Source organism: Pristis pectinata, chromosome 10, assembly GCF_009764475.1.
Source record: "Pristis pectinata isolate sPriPec2 chromosome 10, sPriPec2.1.pri, whole genome shotgun sequence".
Taxonomy (NCBI): domain Eukaryota; kingdom Metazoa; phylum Chordata; class Chondrichthyes; order Rhinopristiformes; family Pristidae; genus Pristis; species Pristis pectinata.
Genome location: NC_067414.1, coordinates 10,820,142 through 10,840,235, shown reverse-complemented (window position 1 = coordinate 10,840,235; position 20,094 = coordinate 10,820,142). Strand labels below are relative to the sequence as shown.

The 20,094-nt window shown below is 38.5% G+C and overlaps 1 protein-coding gene across 3 annotated transcripts in view; it reads right to left on the bottom strand.

Annotated features, from left to right (window-relative positions):
* lyst (lysosomal trafficking regulator) overlaps window positions 1-20,094 on the bottom strand; it is a 176,873-nt gene that overhangs the window by 115,524 nt on the left and 41,255 nt on the right. For all 3 annotated transcript variants that reach the window (XM_052024060.1, XM_052024062.1, XM_052024061.1), the window contains 2 exons: window positions 15,222-15,417; window positions 7,935-8,025 (listed from right to left, as the gene is read on the bottom strand). In XM_052024060.1, the coding sequence (XP_051880020.1) occupies window positions 7,935-8,025; window positions 15,222-15,417 (287 nt within the window). The remainder of the gene's footprint in view (window positions 1-7,934; window positions 8,026-15,221; window positions 15,418-20,094) is intronic.

Sequence of the window (20,094 nt, the reverse complement as noted above, 5' to 3'; positions counted from 1 at the left end):
TTGCGGGCTGCCCCCAGAACATTCCACACAAAGATGTACATGTGACTAATAAAGATATATCTTATCAAAACACAGCTGCCAAATTCTACACAATTTAATAATCAGTTAATATACTTTAGTGATAATCAATGAGCGAGAAATGTTGAGCAGGACTCCAGGATATCACCTCTGCCCTTCCTCACACTGGAATGATGAAAACATTTTGCCCATTTTGTGTCCTCAGTTCATTGGTGGCATTAAAATGAGACAAATTATAAGACAAATACATTAACAGACTGAAAGATCAGAATTTAATGAAGCCACATTTAGTGCAGTAAGGCAGAAATTGTCTTTTTTTTATTCCTTTAGCTTTGATCTGTGTTTCAAAGTGGGATGATTGATTTATTGGGTAGGACACTTTCACCTTCCTTTGTGTTAGATTAACCACTAAAATGAATTATACAACAAAGCTGTGCGCATCAATTATTTCATTCTACAAATCAGTCACTTGAAATACTCAGTGTATCTATAACTTGATTGGGTGGGGGAGTGGTGGGAGGAGATAGGAGCAATCTCACATCTCAAATCAGAAGGTTGTCCATTCAAACCCACTCAAGAGACTTTAGCACATCACTTAGGTGAACACTCCCAGAATAATGCCAGAAGTGTCATTGTTCAGTTAAGACATTAATCCATGATGCTCATGGCCCTCTCAGGTAGACATGAAAGATCCCATGGAACCATATGGAAAAAATAACATTTGAATTCTTCCCTGTTCCTGAAGATAGATCTCTCAAACAATAACACAGATTATCTGTTAGTCATAGCATTGTGTGTAGGTACTTGCTGTGCAATAGCTGACTGCAACATTTTCTTTCTTAAAATACTGACAGCAATGAAGTGCTTATGAAATGGTTTTGGATGTCTTAAGGCTTTACTAGATACTATACAAATGCAAGTTTATTCTTCGTAAATACACATCTCTAGTGTACAGAAGTTCACCCAAAAAGTTGATATCATGATACATAATTGATAATTTTTCCTGAATAACCTACCTCTTGCAATAAGCTTATTTAACTTTTAGGACAAACTATATATCCAGCCTGGCTTCTGCTGATTAAGGCTGTGCTAACCTACATACACCAGAGCCCCTAACATTTATTGTAATGCATACCGAGTTAATGGAGAAGAAAGTAAGGCCATATTATTTCCAGAATGTACACCAACAGTAAAAGGAATCATTATTCGTTTTCTTTCATGTGGTCTCGTGTATTACGAAATTAATAATTTATTCCTAAACATAATTTAGGAAGAAGCCTTGATTATAACATGAAAGTGATGAATCAGGCTTCAACACCTCCTTACTAATATACCAAATAACTGACAAGCTCATTTAACATTCAAGTATGGCAACAACACATCCAAAATTCTAACACACTGCTGTGAAAATCATTTAGAAACAGATGAAATGCAGATTTGGAAGAACAATTTTGACAGATAGAGTCTGTTCCACTTTTAAGACTCATCTTTAAGGGGATAAAAAAACAATTATTAACCACAAAGCAGTTGTACAAAGCTAATCCTTTCTATGGAGTAGCCATAATAAATGAGAATTGCAGAAAACAATTAATAAGGTCTACAATTGACAATCTATGATGAAATCAAAGCCGAGATTAATTTTCTCCTCTGCCACTGGCAGACATAGTGGCAATATTATCAGCAGCAAAATTTTCATAACCACCATGGGGTTAACTTTGACTAGCTTTACTCTCTCCAGGTTAGGGACGTGGATACCAATGTAATGGCATCACAGTCACTGCGATTAAAATTAATTAATTAGGCAAAGACCAGAATTTCAGAAAATACCATATGTTGTATTTATTGCAATGCTTTAATTGAAGCTCTATAATCATGCATCTTAATAAAAATTAAAAGGCTACTTAAACATTAATTATTTGTTTGCCTTAAGGAAGGTATAAGTTATTCAAAAAGATGCCTATTTTTCACATTAGCACTGGTACTAATCAGTGCTGTAATTGACGTGGTTAAACTTTAAAAGTGAAACCAAAGGTGAGCAACAGTAGCAAAAAAAAAGTAGGAACGCCTGATTAACAATCCTGTTCACCCTTCTCATGCAAGACTAAAGACATATTGACCAATTCAAAGATTGGGGCATTTGTTGATGTGATAAAATAACTTTTTTTTTGTCCAGATAGAATATGTCTTCAAGCCAAACAAAACACTGTCAATCCAGGCAGTAAACCAAATATTTGGGCTAAAGTGACTCATACTTATTGATAGAACATGATGGTCCAACTTCAGCATTAAAGTGTTTGCCAAGGCTGTTGGCCTCAGTCTTGTGATGCCATACCCAAAGGGCATTTCAAAGAGAGCTGTACATAAATAATAAAATGCATTCTTAAAATAAAAGGGAACAAGTCACACAATGAAGTAACTGCCTTGAAGACAGAAAGGATCTCCAATTGCACAGCACTTTTCACATGCTCAGGAAATAGTAAAATCCCCTACAGCCAATTGAGTACATTTAAAGTCCACTTATTGTAGTAATGGAAAAAATGCCCTGGCCAATTTAGACACAGCAAGTCTCACAAACAGCCCCAAGATAAAAGAGCAGATGACTTGCTTTTGTGAAAATGGTTAAGAAATGTATTCTTGCCCTGGGAGAACTCCCCTACTCTAGAACAAAGAACACAGCACAGTACAGCACAGGAATTTACCCTTCAGCCCACCTTGTCTGCACCAACTATCTTGCCAATCTAATTAATCCCATCTGTTTGCACATGGTCTGTATCCCTCCATTCCAAAATGGTTAAAAATACAGCACTCCTTCAACAATTGTGGATTTAGCCTTGACAATGTCCTCACGCTTCTGAATTAGGAACTGAACTGACAACCTTCCAATTCCAAGGCAAAATTGTTTTATGAGCACAAACCAGTAGCAGGAAATTACTTGGATTTAACTTAAAGAGAATAGGTGGTCCTGTTTAAAATAATCTCAGAAATTTACTTTTTTGTAAATACTTATGGAATTAAATTTACACAATTTAATTTTTTGGCAATTGTGATGTCATTATTAACTTTCTTATTGCATGAGCCACCCTGCGAACCACTTCCATTTTAAGGAAACCTTCTAATCAGTTGCCAGAACTACATTATGAGAAATAATTAAAAACTTCACCATAAAAAGAATAAAAAGGTTAATTGGTTAAAATGCAACAATATAAATTCAAGGCAGGAGAATGTTTTATAAAGTGTACAGCAGACAAGTGATGATTTTTTTTTATTCCAAAATAAACTTTATTCATAATAAAAGACAAACTATATACAATTATAAAACAGTGCAAACCTTTACGTTCTTGTACAGATCATTCATTAGTGTTACCTTTTTATATTAAAAAAAAAGCACCGATGCCACACGTGGCTCCCTGGAGGCTACCCGGTCCCATATTTACAATATTTAGGGGCTTTCTCGCCTGACCCCACCCCTCCCTCTCCAGTGGCAGAAGAACCCTAAACTGTAGTCCTTCCCCACAGAGCCCTTGCATTGGCTACACCCAGCTTCAGTGTGTCCTTCAGCACGTACTCCTGCAGCTTGCAATGTGCCAGTCGGCAGCATTCCCCTACAGACATCTCGCAGTGCTGGAAGACCAACAAGTTTCGGGCAGCCCAAAGGGCGTCTTTCGCAGAGTTGACGACCTTCCAGCAGTAGTTGATGTCCGTCTCTGTGTGTGTCCCCGGGAACAGCCCATAGATCAGCAAATCCTCTGTTACACAGCTGCTGGGGATGAACCGTGACAAGGACCCTTACATCTTTCGCCACACCCTCCTCACAAACCCACATCCCTCAAAGAGGTGGGCAATCGTCTCGTCCCCAGCGCAGTCCTCCCGGGGGCAGCCAGCGCTGGGAGTGAGGTTCCGACCATGCAGGAAGGATCTGACTGGGAGGGCCCCTCTCACCACCAGCCAAGCAAGGTCTTAGTGCTTGTTGGTGAGTTCTGGCGATGAGACATTCTGCCAGATGGTCTGGACAGTCTGCTCAGGGAACCACCCCACAGTGTCCATCGAGTCCTTCTCCTGCAGTGTCTGTAGGATGTTCTGTGCTGACCACTGCCTGATGAACTTGTGGTTAAAGGTGTTGGTCTGGAAGAACTTTTTCACGAAGGACAGGTAGTGCAGCAACGTCCAGCTGACTGGGACACTGTGTGGCCACAGGGCCAGGCCCATCCTTCGCAACAGCAGGGATAGGTAGAACCTCGGTACGTAATGACACTTGGTGCCCACATACTTGGGTTCCACAGACAGGCTGATGCAGCCACAGATGAAAGTGGTCATCAGGATGAGGGTGACATGGGGGACACCTTTATTCCCATTGTCCTGGGACTTGTGCATGGTGACCCATCAGACCCGCTCCATCTTGGATCCCCAGATGAACCGGAAGACGGCACGGGTGATTTCCAAGCTGGAGGAGCGAGGAACAGGCTACACTTGCGCCAAGTACAGCAGCCCTACGAGCACCTCACATCTGATGACCAAGTTCTTCCCAGTAGACAAGCAGTGATTAACTAGATTTCAATCTAAATTGTACACAAGACCCAAATACAAGAAGAAACGTGTTGCCTGTCTTGTCCAAGGCAACCATCATTTGACTCAGGTTGGACATAACCTATGGGGTTTGTCACTCTGGCTATATGCCCTACTTTGGAAGCACTGTCCTCACCCACATAGTCCTGGGAAAGAAGTGTGAAGTGTTCACTGGTTACATACAAAACTTCAAGCTTTTATGTCTTGAAGTTTCAAGTGTAATAAGTGGACTCCTCACAGTAGGGACTATAGTACACAATTCCTTGTTTAGTGTAAATTAATTTTCTTTAGTTGTACCCCTTTAAATGGGAGCACATTAGTTTAATTACTTTGTTTCATTGGGCAAAACAGTGACCCTATTGGTCAGCTGAAGAGAGTAGGAACAAGCTGCTACAGCTGAGGTGGGTTTTTTTCCCTACAGAAGTGACGATGTCATATAGAAATATAACAGGAATTTGCAATTGTGGTGACATATTCAGAGATGAACAGATCTGTCACTAAGCACAGACAAAATATATATAGTTGGTTCAAGAGTACGGATAACCACAGCTACCACCTCTAGATAGCCCTTCACCCTGCAGAATCATCCAAAGGCACTTCACAGGAGTGTTAACAAACAAAAGGAAAATAATATTTGCCACTATATTAGGAGTACATATATTTTTCAAGACAGACTTAAATCTTAAAGATATTGAATAAATATTAGCCAGTAACAGGAAATATTTTACTCCCATCTTCCTTAGAATCTACAGGACCAGTGGAAAAGATATAAAGGCATACGAAGACATTCACCAAGTCATGGCAAGACAACAAAAAAAATTATGCATTCTCATCTTTTTCAGAAGCTGACTGCTACTGGCAAGGCCAGCATTTTATACTCCCCCTAATTTTCTGCCCTCAATAAGGTGTACGCATGCAGACATGGACTGCTTCATTAGCTAAGCTGTGAATGGAACTGAATATTGCTGAATCATCAGCAAGTCATCTAACCCTATAATAGAGAAAAAGTCACTGAAGTAGTTGTTGAAGATGACTGGGCCTGGTACACCTGTCCTGACTGACCTCCAATAACCACAACCAACTTTGTTTGCACAAGGTATGACTCAAACCACCGGACAGCTTTCCCCCGATGGCATAGTGGTGCAGCAGAGAGTGCTGCTGTCTCATAGCTTCAGCAGCCCAAGTTCAATCCTAATCTTTCGATACTATCTGTGTGGAATTTGCACATTCTCCCTGTGACTGTGCACATTTCCCCCAGGTGCTATGGCTTCCTCCAACATTCCCAAAGCATGCTGGCTGGGAGATTTGGCTAATGTAGATTGCCCCTCGTGTAGGTGGGTGGTAGGAGAATCAGGGAGAAGTTTAGTGGCATGTGACAAAAAATAGGTTATGGAGAAATGGGTGGCAGAACGACACTGCAGGAATTGCTCTGAAAGCTGGCAAAGGTTTGATGGGCTGAATGGTCTCTTTCCCTTCTGTAAGGAAACATGAAAAAAAGATGATGAGACTTTGATTCTACCAGGGCTCCTTGGATGCCACACTTGGTCAAATGCTGCCATGATGTCAACGGCAATCATTTTCACCTCATCTCTGGAATTTAGTCCATGCAGTGATGAGGTCTGCAGCCAAGTGAAACTGGTGAAATCCAAACTGGGTATCGGCATGGAAATTATTGGCAAGTTAAATGCCATTTAATAGAAATGTCAATGACAGCTTCCATCAATGTGTTATTGTGTTCAAACTGGACAATTAAAGGCTTTAAATTCTTAATGCCATTTTGTTGATTCTATTTTCTCAAACTCCAGCTTGTTTTGTGTTGGGAACATATGCATCGATTCCCCACCCACTATCACAAAAAAACTTTTGCCATCACAGAAGTCAGAAAAGGGTCAATCTATAATTACCAATGTAACCCCATGGTTTTCTAATAACAAAAGAACATCTCAAAGGATCACAATCATCCTCATAGCTTCGCCTGTTACACGCAAGGTTTGCTAACCAGCTTACTTAGTGCCTTGTTTGAACCAATTACAGACTTAACTCTAGGACTTAACTGTTTATAGTTTGAAGGCAGAAGAGGTAAATGATGCAGTTGCTCCTTGTTAAAGCATTCTAACCATAATTTTGCATGCCATTAATTTTCACTGTGCACAGAGTTGCAGAACTTCCAAAATAACTTCAACTTTAATTTTATATGTTTCTGATTTACTCCACATTTAGTTTACTCAGCTGCTTGGTGCAGTTTAAGATAATCTTTTTTTCCCTCATGAACTTCAAACAAAACATTGTTTAAAGGTTTTAAGGCTAGTTTGAAAATGTGAGCCAAGACATACTTCCACTTACTCTTGAACAGCCGTTTGAGCAGTCACCTTATGTACATGTACATCCATCAGATGTGGAATATGCTTCTTGAGATTTTTGTTCTTACCATCATTATTGTAAATGAATAGTGTACATCACAACTGATTAGCATACTAAAATGTCACAGTACTTATGGTTATGTAATACTTTATGATTTTAGATATGTATACATATTAGCCCAATTCAGCGAGTGTTTACCACCATATCTGCACATTCTTGAATATGTATAATTAGATAGGCATATTCTCACTTTGTGCATAAGGTTAAACAACAATGCCATTCAAGGACAAATTTGGCACCTTCACAAAATGGAATGTAGGTTATTTGTTTTGTATGACATAGTAGGATTCAAAGGTTACAGAGGATCTCGTATTCATTCAGCACAAATGAAGTACTCTGTCAATCTCAGTTGCTGAGATCTCAAATAGTGGGATTATTAAGGTCCTTTCTCTCTTGCCAAAATTGGCTTTTTGGCATGAATGAGCAGCATTGCACAGTTTTACCATGCACTCTCATTCTTTACTAATTTACTTAGCTATAGCATGGTTCAAAAATTGTTAAACTGTTGAATGTAAACTTATGGAATCTGCTAAAAATTTGGCTCTAAGTGCTACTCTACAGATCAGGTCAAAAGATCAAACTACTTGCAATATAATGATTTCTACATCTAAAAAGTGAAAGTGTGTGCACAATTCATTTTTCTTCCCTCAACATGATCCACTCCTCATACCTTTTAAAATAAACACAGACATGAATCTCTCAGTTAGTCTGATAATGTGACCACAAACAATGCATTATACATGACTAATGCAGTTTCTTTACTACGTTCGGTGCATTTCCAAAGCTTTTAAGTGAGAAAACTCCTATAGCTTCAAGCATCTTCAGCTATCCTATAAATAACGTACAGATCTCTCAACAAAAACCACAGAAGGACATGCAAATAGCAGCAAAAGCATTACCAAAGAAAGAAAAAGTTATTTATTTAAACAAACCTGGAGCTTTTTCTTCTTGAACAGGTATCTTCCAAACAAGTGGAAGAAGTGACAGGAGTAGAGTAAGCAATTCCTCTCTGCAGGTTAATTCCTATCAAAAACAAATGACATGATCTGAACACAGTTTAAACCATATGCAGAATGACCCTCCACCTATTTGCCTGAAAAATTTGAGTGTCTGTAAAACAGGCAATACATCAGGCATATCATCCAATTTTACACCTGTCTGTGAAGTCTTCTAAAAATAACAAAGCAGTTCAAATCTTTCATGTTAAAAGAATTCTTCACAGTGCAGTGGAAGGATTCATTAGGTGAAAATTAAAAGCATATGTTCTGAGAAACGATCAACTATGAAACATGGTGGTGGCTATTTTCAGAGCTGTTCTGAATTCTACTGCAATTACAGCCCAGTTGCATGCCAATGTTAAATATTTAAGATATACCACACCCTGGTACAGACATAATAATTGCACTGAACATATTTTTAAACAGATCAGTAATCAACCTTCCCAGATTATGTCATTTTCCGGAGATATTGATATCATGGATTTCTTTCCATTTTTCAACTTCATTAAAATTAGTTTTGGACATAACAAATGGGATTCAAGGCAACTTAAGCTAACAAAGAAACACACATTAATGTAGTTACAATCAAAGCTAACTCAAATAACTAATTCTGCAATAACCAATTTTAAAACATGTCCATTTCAAAAGGTCTGCAATTTATATTCCTAATTGCTTATCTAAAACAATGGGAAAGCCTCAAAAATAAGGAAATATTTTAAAATGTATTGGCTGAAGCAACCATAACAGCTGCATCAAAAACAAGAAAAGCTCATGAGAACTCTCAACCCAGCTCTCATTTAGAAAGACTGATCTCTTACCTTACTCACTTTCCAGACTGATCCCCACACAAACGTAGCAAGACCTTTTTTTTACTCTTTGCAATCAAGGGTGACAGCCACTTGCCTTCCTAATCACTTGCTGTACCTAATATTAACTTTGTAAATTATCTGCAGGTACTCCGAAGTCTTTTCCTTATAACAGTTCGGCATAATTTAAAACTATTCTATTCATTATAACACATCTAAAATCTTTTGCCATCCTATCTATTTGTTAGCATCTAGCTACCTGGCATAAGCCCAACAGGATTGAAATGTGTGTCAGGTCTGGGGTCGAGTCAGGTGTGTAATCTGATTAAATATTCACATTCAGGTTAAATCAGGCCATGCTAGCTCAGTTGAAGATTTCATCCAAGTCAGGATGATTTGCTTGATATTACTATGTGTCCTCCATTCTCGAACAATATCTGATATATCATCTCAACTGCATGTTCGAGACTGTTATATTTACAATGATGGTCAGGTCAGATAAAGAAAAAATTATAAAAACCCATGCTTGGCTCAGGTTCAGATTGCATGTGGTTAGGTCAGGTTATTTAAGTTTCATACCAAAGTAGAGCTCTATTATCTATCGTCTTTTGTAAACTATCTGCCTCGTCCTCAACTTTTTTTGCCAGCAAACATGGACATATTACATTCTCTCCATCCATTTTGAATAGATTGTCAATATTTGAGTCCCTCGTACAAATACATTCATTAGTAACAGCTGCCAGCCTGAACATAATTCATTTGTTTCTGATTTGTTAGTCAATTCTCTCCCCATGTTAATGTATTACTCCAATCCTATGTCCTTTTTATGTAACTGACTAGAGCCTATTCCCTCCATTCAACAAAATCACAGCTGATCCTCTACCATTTTCCTGCCCTATCCCCATACCCCTTTATCTTTTAAATAGACAGAAATTTATTTCAGTTTTGAATACAATTAATGACCGAGCCTCCATAACCCTCCAAGGTAGAGAATTCCAAAGGTTCACCACACTGGGTGAAGAAATTTCTCCTCATCTCAGTCCTTATTTTGAGACTGTGACTGCTTGTTCTAGACACTTTGCCCAGAGGAAGCATCCTCACCACATCCACCCTGTCAAGCTCCCTTAAGAATTTTGAACACTTTCATGGTAACCAATGAGCTAATTGTTTGGAAACCTATCTTCTACATTGCAGAAGATAAATACTAATGACCTGGCACATCCTCATAACTCCTTCTAGACAGAACTCCAGGTCATCATTTCCCATTATTTTCATCATCTTTGGTGATCTTCCCTCCACAGTATCCAACCATACATAGCCTGGTTCTACCATCTCCCCAAACAAGACCGTCAGTAAGCCATCAAGTTACCTTGCTCTATCTAGTTCTACAGAACTCTTTTTTTCCTATTTTGACTCCATTTTTGTCCCTTCTCACTTATCTCCAGCTTCAACGGTTTCTAGCTTTCTGCTCCACGATTTCATTTTCATTACAAATATCCATTCCATTTAGGCCTCCACTCCCACGAGTACACCTTGAAGGTTCTTCATTAATTCTCTGAATGGAAATCCAACCAGTCCTCCTCCTCCACCACCTTCCTCCACTTGGCTGAGCTTGATCTCGCATTCAATAACTTCTCCGTTGATTCCATACACTTCTTCCAAATAATAGAAACTGTATAGGTCCAAACTGTACTCCTGTGCATGTGGCATATCTTTGTGTCATTTCAGCTCAGGCATCTATCTTCCAGTACATAGTTAAATGCATCATTGCCACTTCCTGCACTTGTACTGAAACTAGAAAATGTCATTAACTTTACTGCCAATTTCCATTCTTCCCTCAACTTCACAAGGTCCAATTCATTTTTCTCAAATTTCAAGGAAAAGACTAGTGACTTGTATCCACTACAAGCCCACTAACTTCTACAGCTAGCTTGACTACACTTTCATCTACCCTGCTTCATGCAAGGACTCCATTCCATTTCCTCAGTTTCTTCTGAAGATGTCACATTCTTTAGGAGTACATCCAGTATGTATTCTTTTTCCTCAACCCAAGATTTCCCTCCACCATAGTTGATATGGCCCTGGACTCTTCGTTCCTTTTCTCAGACTTCTGCTCTTACCTCTTCTGCTCCCAGTATAGGTTTCTCCTTGTGCTCATTTTTCACTGCACCCTATCCCTACATTCAGCAGATCATTCTATAACATTTCCTAAACCTCTAGTATAATGCCACCAGCAGACACATCCAGCCCTCCCCTTTCAGCAGTCCCCATCTCATAACACCTTCCCATAAGAGATGCAACACCTTTCCTTTTACTTTCTCCCTTTCCATTCAGCTCATGTTTTGACTAGTGTTTGCATTATAGTCTTCCAGACACAAAACCGAGTTCAACAATTTCAGATGATCAATTTTTCCACTTCAGATTGCCTTTTGATGATTCCAGAGAATGCTTCTACTTCTCCCATTTACATCTGATTCCAATCAATCTTTTGTCTCTTATCCCATTCCTATCCTCTTTCACCTTGCATCATCATCCCCCCATCATTTAATCTCTCCCATCTTCCTCTCTATCATAGACCTTCCCTCCTGTCTTTCTTTACTATGAATGTTAAAACCTTTATATCGCTAGCTTTTTGCCCCCAATTCTGATGAAAGACAGAACTTAAACCACAATTCTCTCTTCATAAATGCTGCCTGACCTGCTGAGTACATTCATCATTTGCTTCATTTCATTTCTTGATATGCTTCTTAGGAAAACTTAAGTTTTCAAAAGATAAACATTTTTCTCCACTTGATTGCACCTGAATCATCGCCGCTTCCCCAAACATAATACATAAATAGAATCAGTGGGCTCCTGCCATCGTTCACATTTATCTCCGCTATGGTAATATTTGATTTAGGATATTGTCACGTGGCTTTGAAATGATACATGCTGCCATTCCCACTTATTGAGGTCTACTTGCTCTTCACTATAGGACAAACAAAAGTGTCATCTTGGCTCAATGCCTTGCAAGATCAGCTCAACTAAATTATTGTGCTGGGTTGTTCTAATATCCCTGTTGACTCCTAGATCTTTTCTAGAACAGCCAGTAGGGTACTATTTCTTCCATTCTACCACAATGTAGGGAGGAATGGCTATCTTTGGTGGTATAGTGAATTGGGAAGAAGATCGTCTAAGGTTACAAGAGGATCCAGATCAACTAGGAAAATGTGCATGAGAATGGCTGATAGAATTTAACACACACAAGCCTGATGTAATGCATTTTGGGAATTTAAACCAAGCCAGGACATGCACAGTGAATGGCAGGGCCCTGGCTTGTGTTCCCTGGGGTACAAGTACATAGTTTCCTGGAAGTGGCGACACAGGCAGAGGATTGGTGAAGAAGGGGTATGGTATGCTTGCCTTTATCAGCCAAGACATTGAGTACAAGAGTTGGGATGTCATGTTACAGGTGTACAAATCGTTGGTTCGGCCACACTTGGAGCATTGTGTACAGATCTGGTCACCAAGCTATAGGAAGGATAAACTAGAGGGTTCAGAAAAGATTCACAGGAATGTTGTCTGCAGAGATTGGATAGGCTGGGACTGTCTTACCTGGAGCAAAGGTTGCTGAAGGGTGACCTTATAGAAGTTTATAGAATTACAAGGGGCATAGATAATGTAAATAGGGTAGATAGTCTTTTTCCCAGGGTAGGAGAGTCTAAAACAAGAGGACATAGGTTTAAGGTGACAGCTGAAAGACTTAAAGGTGATATGAGGGGCAAGTTTTTCCACACAGAGGGTGGTGGGTATATGGAACAAGCTGCAAGAGGGAGGTGGTAGAGGCAGGTACAACCATAACATTTAAAATATTTGGACAAGTGCATGGATAAGAAAAGATTAGAGGGACATGAGCCAAATACAGGCAAATAGGATTAATGTATCTACATCCACATAGACAAGTTGGGCTGAAGTGCCTGTTTGCATGCTGTACAATTCTATGAATCAATGAATCTTCAGCTGTTTCCACTCAAAATTCTGTTCCCATTTTACACTGATAGAACGTGCCCACAAGTACTACATCCACTAGATCATCCGGATGAAGGCTCTTGACCCAAAATGCCAACTTCCATTTCTGTTCATAGTTCCTCCAGCATCCTGGGTGTAGCACTAGACTCTGTCCTTGCCTCGAGCTCATCTGCTGCTGACAACCTCTTCTGTGACTTTGTGGCTAGATTTGACAATTCCAACTTAATCTTGGTTGGCCTCCCTTCTGCCCTCATTATTCCGTCACTTATTCAAAACTCTACTGCCCATGGACCAACTTGTACAAAGCACTTAACACTTCCATTCAACTAGTCCATACATCTGATATTCATTAATTCCACTTTAAAAAGCTCTTACTTGCTTTCAAAACTCTCCACAACTTCACTCCTACTTCTAATCTCCTTCCAAGATATTTGTTTCTCACAAATTTGAGTCTCTTGATTATCCCAAAGTTAATTGCTTTACCATTAGAGGCCATGTTCTCAGCAGCCAATGCCCTAAGCTGAAACTGCCTCTCACCGTACCATCTGCAACCACCCACCCCAGTTTGCCTACATTTCTACCTCCCTTTCCTCCTTTAAGTACTCCTTGAAACATACATCTCTGACCAAGTTTTTGGTCATCCGCCCATTTATTCCCTTGTTTGGTGTCAAATTTAATTGTTAATTACCCATAAAACGTCACAGAATATTTTAATACATTAAAGGCACTAATACAAGTCGTTCTTGCGTACTTAAAGATCATTCTGAAGCCTCATTTCCTATTGATTTTCATGGTTATCTGGGTTAGTTCCACTTTCCTCAAATGTTTCAAAAGTAAAATTTTCGCCTTTGTGCTTCACTCCTTTCACGGTCCCAACAACTTTTCAACTCCATGTCACCACCCTCTACCCTCCTCCCAAATTTTCTCAAATACCCATTCCCCCATCCACCGCCCTAGACCATCTAGTACCTCCTGCTCTTCCCCACATTATTCCTCTGGCACCACTTCCATTTATTTACATCTATTTTAAACATCTTGGAAAGTATTTCTTTGTTCAGAATGCTGCAGACATACGTGGTTAGTATTGTGCTTTTCCACCTCTTTATGGGATTGGAAATCAACAGTGAGCGGATCGGTCAGTGGCACACCACCTTTCATTCATTATACAAATCACCAGACTATTTTTTGTGGTGGAAATAGGCCATAGGTATTGAACATACTATTATAAGTGAGGATATATCCCACGAGTTCAGCAAGGAAAAGGGGAATTTTTTTTAAAAAAAGGCCCCAAATATTTGAGTGTACTTTCTAGCCACCACATTAAACACATACAAAAATAGAGAGGAAAAGGCCTTAATGTCCAACCAAATATTTTGGGGATAGAACCCCTAACTCTGTAATATCCTCAAAAAAAAACAGATAAACAGAAAAAGGTCAGGTGGCCAATTTTGAAAAGGCATTGGTGAATTTCTCTCATACCCACTGCAATCTCCACAAATTCTCACAGTTCCAATTAACTGCAATCTCCACAAATTCTCACAGTTCCAATTAATTACCAACTAAACCCAAAAATCTTTCCTGCATTCAGAATGTGTGAAATTCTCTTAAGAGACAGCTATAAAGTCTTCACCAATTTTCAGTAATTTGTACCATACAGCGATGTAAAGCATGTATCCAAATTTTTTATCTATGAAGTTTGAATCAATAACCTCTAGTTCCACCACCCTTGCATATCTTAAGTAACTTATCTAAGGCAGCAAAATCCATTCCCTTCAGCATTCAAACAACTCATTGCATTTAAACCTTATTTCTTTAAGGTAAATAGCTCTAACTCAGATAGCTTAGCCTTTAAATTTGAGAACCTTTATGCCTGAATGCCTTTATATTTGGCATTATTCTGATTCTTTGCACCTCAAATATCCCAAGTCCCAAATGGCCACTGGATAAAATAGTCTGACAAACAAAATGAGCTGGTAACAAAAATTAAGGACAAAAGGTACAAATTATTGTATAGACACTAATCTTTTCAGAAAACCAACTCCATTTTCAACACTCAAATGCTTTTATCTCTACAACTTCAATTGACAGATTAGTTTAAAAATTATCAACTACCATTCATGTATAATTTTAGTACTAAGTAACAGACAATACAGTACTTTCCATTCAAGTACAAGCAGGATAAAATGAGAAGCTGGAGTCCACAGAGACTAATATGATTGTGGCAAACTGTTAGAATCAATAATTTAAGATTAATCACCCAGACACTTCTGAGTTGATTGAGCCATTGCTCAAATTCTCCAAACTAGATAAGAAAAAAATCATGCCAGATTCAAAAAGAACTTCATGTTTCGTTTGGAAATGAATACACAAAACATACCCATTACAATGAAGTAATTAAGTACAGTACCTGATCAACAATGGAATCCAAGGTACTAAGTAGTAGGAATCCTCGACCCCGAACTAGATATTCTCCCAATGCAACCATGTGGCTTTCTTCCTCTTCTTCCTTGTCCTCGGACCTCTGAGACACAGCATTACAAAGCTGGTGCACATCTGTCAAGAATTCCCGTGCTAACGCGTTACAGGCACTGCTCATGTCTGAGCTGTGGAAAGAAGTAAACTTGTTTAGAACATTTTAAAAGCAGACAACATTGCAATCTCCTTCATTCAACTTTCAATTTAATCTTACTTCTTGCTGCAGTATTTAGAAGATGGGTCCTCAATAGTGAACATAAAAGTTAAATTTTAGAACTAACTGAACATTATACAATTGACAAGCCTGCCTTTCAAGCACACCCAAAATTCTTTACAATATTTTTATTAAATCCATGAAAAAAATACAGAATACATGCATCAAAAAAAAGAGTAAAAATACTACTGAATACATTGTGTTAAATCATACTTAAGAACACAATACTCTAAATTAATAATCACATATAATAGTTAGTTAATAAAGGAAAAAGCACATCCAAAATTAAAATAAATTTAATTTTACAGTCCAGGTTATTTACAAATTTCATAGAAATTATATCAAAAGTGAATTAAAACTCACCCACTTCACAAACATTTTACACAGTTATGCATAAAAATCATTTCAGACATTAAAGAGTTAGAGTTAAACATTTAATCCTTCACATTATCCCAGGAATCTTATTTCACTGTGAATGTTTGAAGCTTTAAGCTCCTACACAGATCTTGCAATTTCTCATTTTGGAGTCAATTACTGAAGTCCTCCACCCTAAACCACAGAGATACGAACAGATAGAAGTCAAGTTCTAGATTCAGAAATGTTGAACCACGTGGCATCATGTGATATCACATGGACAATCTCCATTACAAAAAAAATTACATATTACAGCATAACAGGCTTACTGTTTCATCCATGCTTGACAATTGAGTTAGTAAAAAGTAAAAGAAAGTAGGCTGGGCTTTCTCTGCAATGTTCTACATTGGTCTATGACTTCATATGATTGATAAGTCTGCCTTTCAAGCAGCCACTTACAAATTTCACAGCAAGGAGGATCTGGAACTCACTACCCAAAAAAGAATGGTTAAGGTAGAAACCCTCCAAACATTTAAAAAGAACCCAAATCAGTGTTTGATGTGCCGTGCCCCACAAGGCCATGGCCCAAAAGACAGAAAGTGGTTAGTCGCAATAGTTGGGTTTTAGGCCAGCATAAATGTGATGGGCTGACTGCTTGCTACTGCAGTGTATATTTCTATGATATTATGACTGTAAGTAACAGCACATCCATTCTAAAAGTGGACAGCTAAAAGCAATTACACATTTAGTTTTAGACAATCGAAAAATTTAAAATACTGACTCCAACAGATTATTGGAATGTAAAAAAGTCTTGCTTAAACAATCTTTTTGCTATTATATACAAAGCATCTTTTCTGGAATAATTCAAATGGATAACCATTTCAAAATGCTTTCACCAGCATTATCAAAAGAGGGAGACTTGTTAATAAGTGCAAATCACTTCAATTTAATGAACATAAATGTACTCTGGAGACACAGATCAGGTCAACTTATGCTATTAGGTGCTTAACGGTTTTGGTTATAAAGTGTGCATATTTTACAAACCTAGACCAAGGTCCTAGAGAAACTACTATTTTGATGTAAAGATTTCCAAGGGTGTTAATTCTGGATTTATTTGGGTATTCAAATACTTTTGTGAAAATAGGCACCACATGGAAGGCAGCTTGAATGCCTGCAATTTACAAAGAGATTGTTAATATTTAAGGATATATCCAAAGTAGCTGATCAATTGGATATGGTATCCTCAAATTACTAACAGCTCAAAGCAATACAGTAAACCATATTACAGTAGGGTCAAGGAAGTTACATAAAATGCACTGGCAGCAATTTGTTTGAATAAGTAAAATGCACTTCGCGTGTCTTCTATTCTATGGAGAATTCAATTAGTTTCACTCCATTATGATTGTTATGATGCTTAACTGAAAGTGAGTGCAGAGTTTTTTCACAACTTTGTTCTTCTTAGCAGTCCCTCTGGGTTCTGACAGGGAGCAAGGGTTATTTGACGGGGTTGGTAGGTTTCCAGTAAGAGAGGCAGTATACTCCAGTTCCTGTTTGCACTAGGATGCTGCATGCTCCCCATGAAGGGGCTCTTGATAATCAGTGCTGGTGAAAATGTTATACTTTTTTTTGAGAACATATTTCAATCATTTCCTCTGCCCTTCTGATAATCTCCCACCAGGACAGAGCACAGAATAGAGTGCTTTATTTTTGGGAGTCTGCTATAAAGCATGTGAATGACATCACCTACTCATCAAAGCTGGTTGAGGATAATTAAAAATCCCTCAACACAGGGATTTTGGTCCACTTGTACTACCAGTGGATTTGGAGGATTTTGTGAAGACAATATTACTGGTATCTTTCCAAAGATGACATATCTGCTATTAGATAATCCATGTCTTGGACATGTACAGCAGGGAAAAGGATCACTGCTATCCAGTCATGATGAGCATTGTGTGAGGTTTGAGGTCTTGATTGTTCTGACTAAGGTTCTCTGGCCTAAAATGTTAACTATTTCTTCTTCTGTGGATGCTACCTGATCTGCTGAGTAATTCCAGCAATTTTTTTTTAGTTTTTATTGCAACACTATAAACTCTGCAAGAAAATTAATATTTGAAGATGTCTGGAACCCTGCAAAGAAAGCTCTTCTCAGATAATATGTCTCACAGACAACCTGAATGTGCCCATCAATAGAAGACACAGTGGTGAACAATGCCTGGACTGCCCTAAAGTCTAACATAATTAGCACTTGTGAAGAGGCCCTTGGCTTCTTAACTAGAGAATAAACAGAACTGGTTTTCATGAGAATAACTAGGAGATTAGGACCTTCAAAGGCACTCTTGGACTAGAAACTCCATGATGCCTAAAGACTAAACAACTTTATAAGGACCTGAAGGCTGAGGTCCAAGAGAAAACCCATCACATTGGTTAGACAGCCTCTGGCAGGCATCAGGTATTGCAGAGCAAGTCAGTTTTTCAATTCTATAGAAGTGCAATTGTTTGCTCCAACCCCATTCAATTATTGTTCCTCTATTAAGGATACAGATTTGCACTGATATGATTCTCAGAGACTTCATGACAACGGCAGGACTGGAATGGCATCCCCACAGCTTACAGTATGTTGATAAGTGAGCAATTGATGGCTATTAACTGTGAGGGTAACACAGCTAACCTTAAGCCTACCTTCATCTCCCATTTGTACTTGCCAGCAGGGATCACTGGATAAAAACCAGACTTGTCACTTGGCACGTTTAAAATAATGGCATCCATACATCACTGGAGTGAGGTGATGCACTACTTAACATGCATCTTCCCAAGCTTGCTTTCTTTGACTGCTTATTCATGAAGAATCAATGAATACATGTTTCTCATCCCTGGGCTACCATCATTGAAAATATCCTTCTGGCCAGGTTTTGGAAACTGCAGAACACTGATCTTATTTTAATAGGACTTTGAATACTTCTAATAAATGTCTCCTTAACTTTCCGTATTCCATATCAACATATCCCAGTTTCTCTAGTCTCTCCTTTTAAATGGAGCCTTTCTTCCCAGTACTACATTAGTAAATAACTTCTTCATCCTCTCTAAGACCTCAATATCCTTCCTACAATTCACTGCCAAAACTTCCCACAATACTTCATCTGAACCCAATAAGCATTCCATCAAGATTAGCAAAATTTCCTTGCTTTTAACTCCAAGCCTCTAATTGTAAGGCCAAGATGCTAACACATCGTTCAATTTGTTTTCAAAACCATACATCCAAGTCTCTCGGTCTCTGCACCCACTTTAAAACTGCATTAAATGTTAACTGTCTTCATACCTTATCAATATAAATTATTTCATATTTTCCTATGTTTAATTTCATCAGCCCACATTTTCCTGAAGCCTGTTACTATTCTCCTCACTGATTATTGTTTCTGAATGTCCTGCAGTCAACCTTTGAAATTATTCCCTGTACACCCAAGTCCACATTACTACCAATATGGTGACTTCCAGAGGTCCCAATACTTACCAATGGGAAATATCACTGCATATTTATCTCCAATCTGACAATCCGTTACACCACATGCTGTCCATTAGCCAATTTCTTATACACGCAAACCACTGTCCCTTTATTCCGAAGGGCTATAATTTTGCCAATATGTCCACTGCAAGGGGCTTAACTTTTGAAAAAGTACATGCTATATGTAATATACCTGCTCCAATGATTATTGAGCAGAAACATCAACTTTATTTCTCTTTCCACAGATGCTGTCTTACGAGCTAAATAATTCCAGCAATTTTTTTTTAATTTTAAATTGTCCAACATCTGCAATTTATTGCTTCTGCACAGATAACAGCACATTACACTACCCTTATTCATTCAAAGAGTCATAGAGCAATTCAGCCCAACAGGTCCATGCTGACTTCAGGCCCACTCAGCTAGTCCCAATTTCCTGCGTTCAGCCCATATCCCTCTTCGAAACACAGGAGCCAATCTGCAAAATGATAATAACCAGATGATCCATTTTAATGATGCTGGTTGAGTATAAACATTAGCCAAGAGACTAGGGAAAGAGTCCCCTTACGCTTCAAATTTTTTTAAAAATCATTTTTAGCATCACTGACAAAACTAGCATTTGATAGCTAGATAATACTTCTCCCTAACTGCCCTAGATAAAATAGTGCTCTTGAGAAGGCACTTTCTTGAATGATGGTGGAGCTCTTGGTGCTCCCATATTGCTGTTTGGTAGAATTTAGA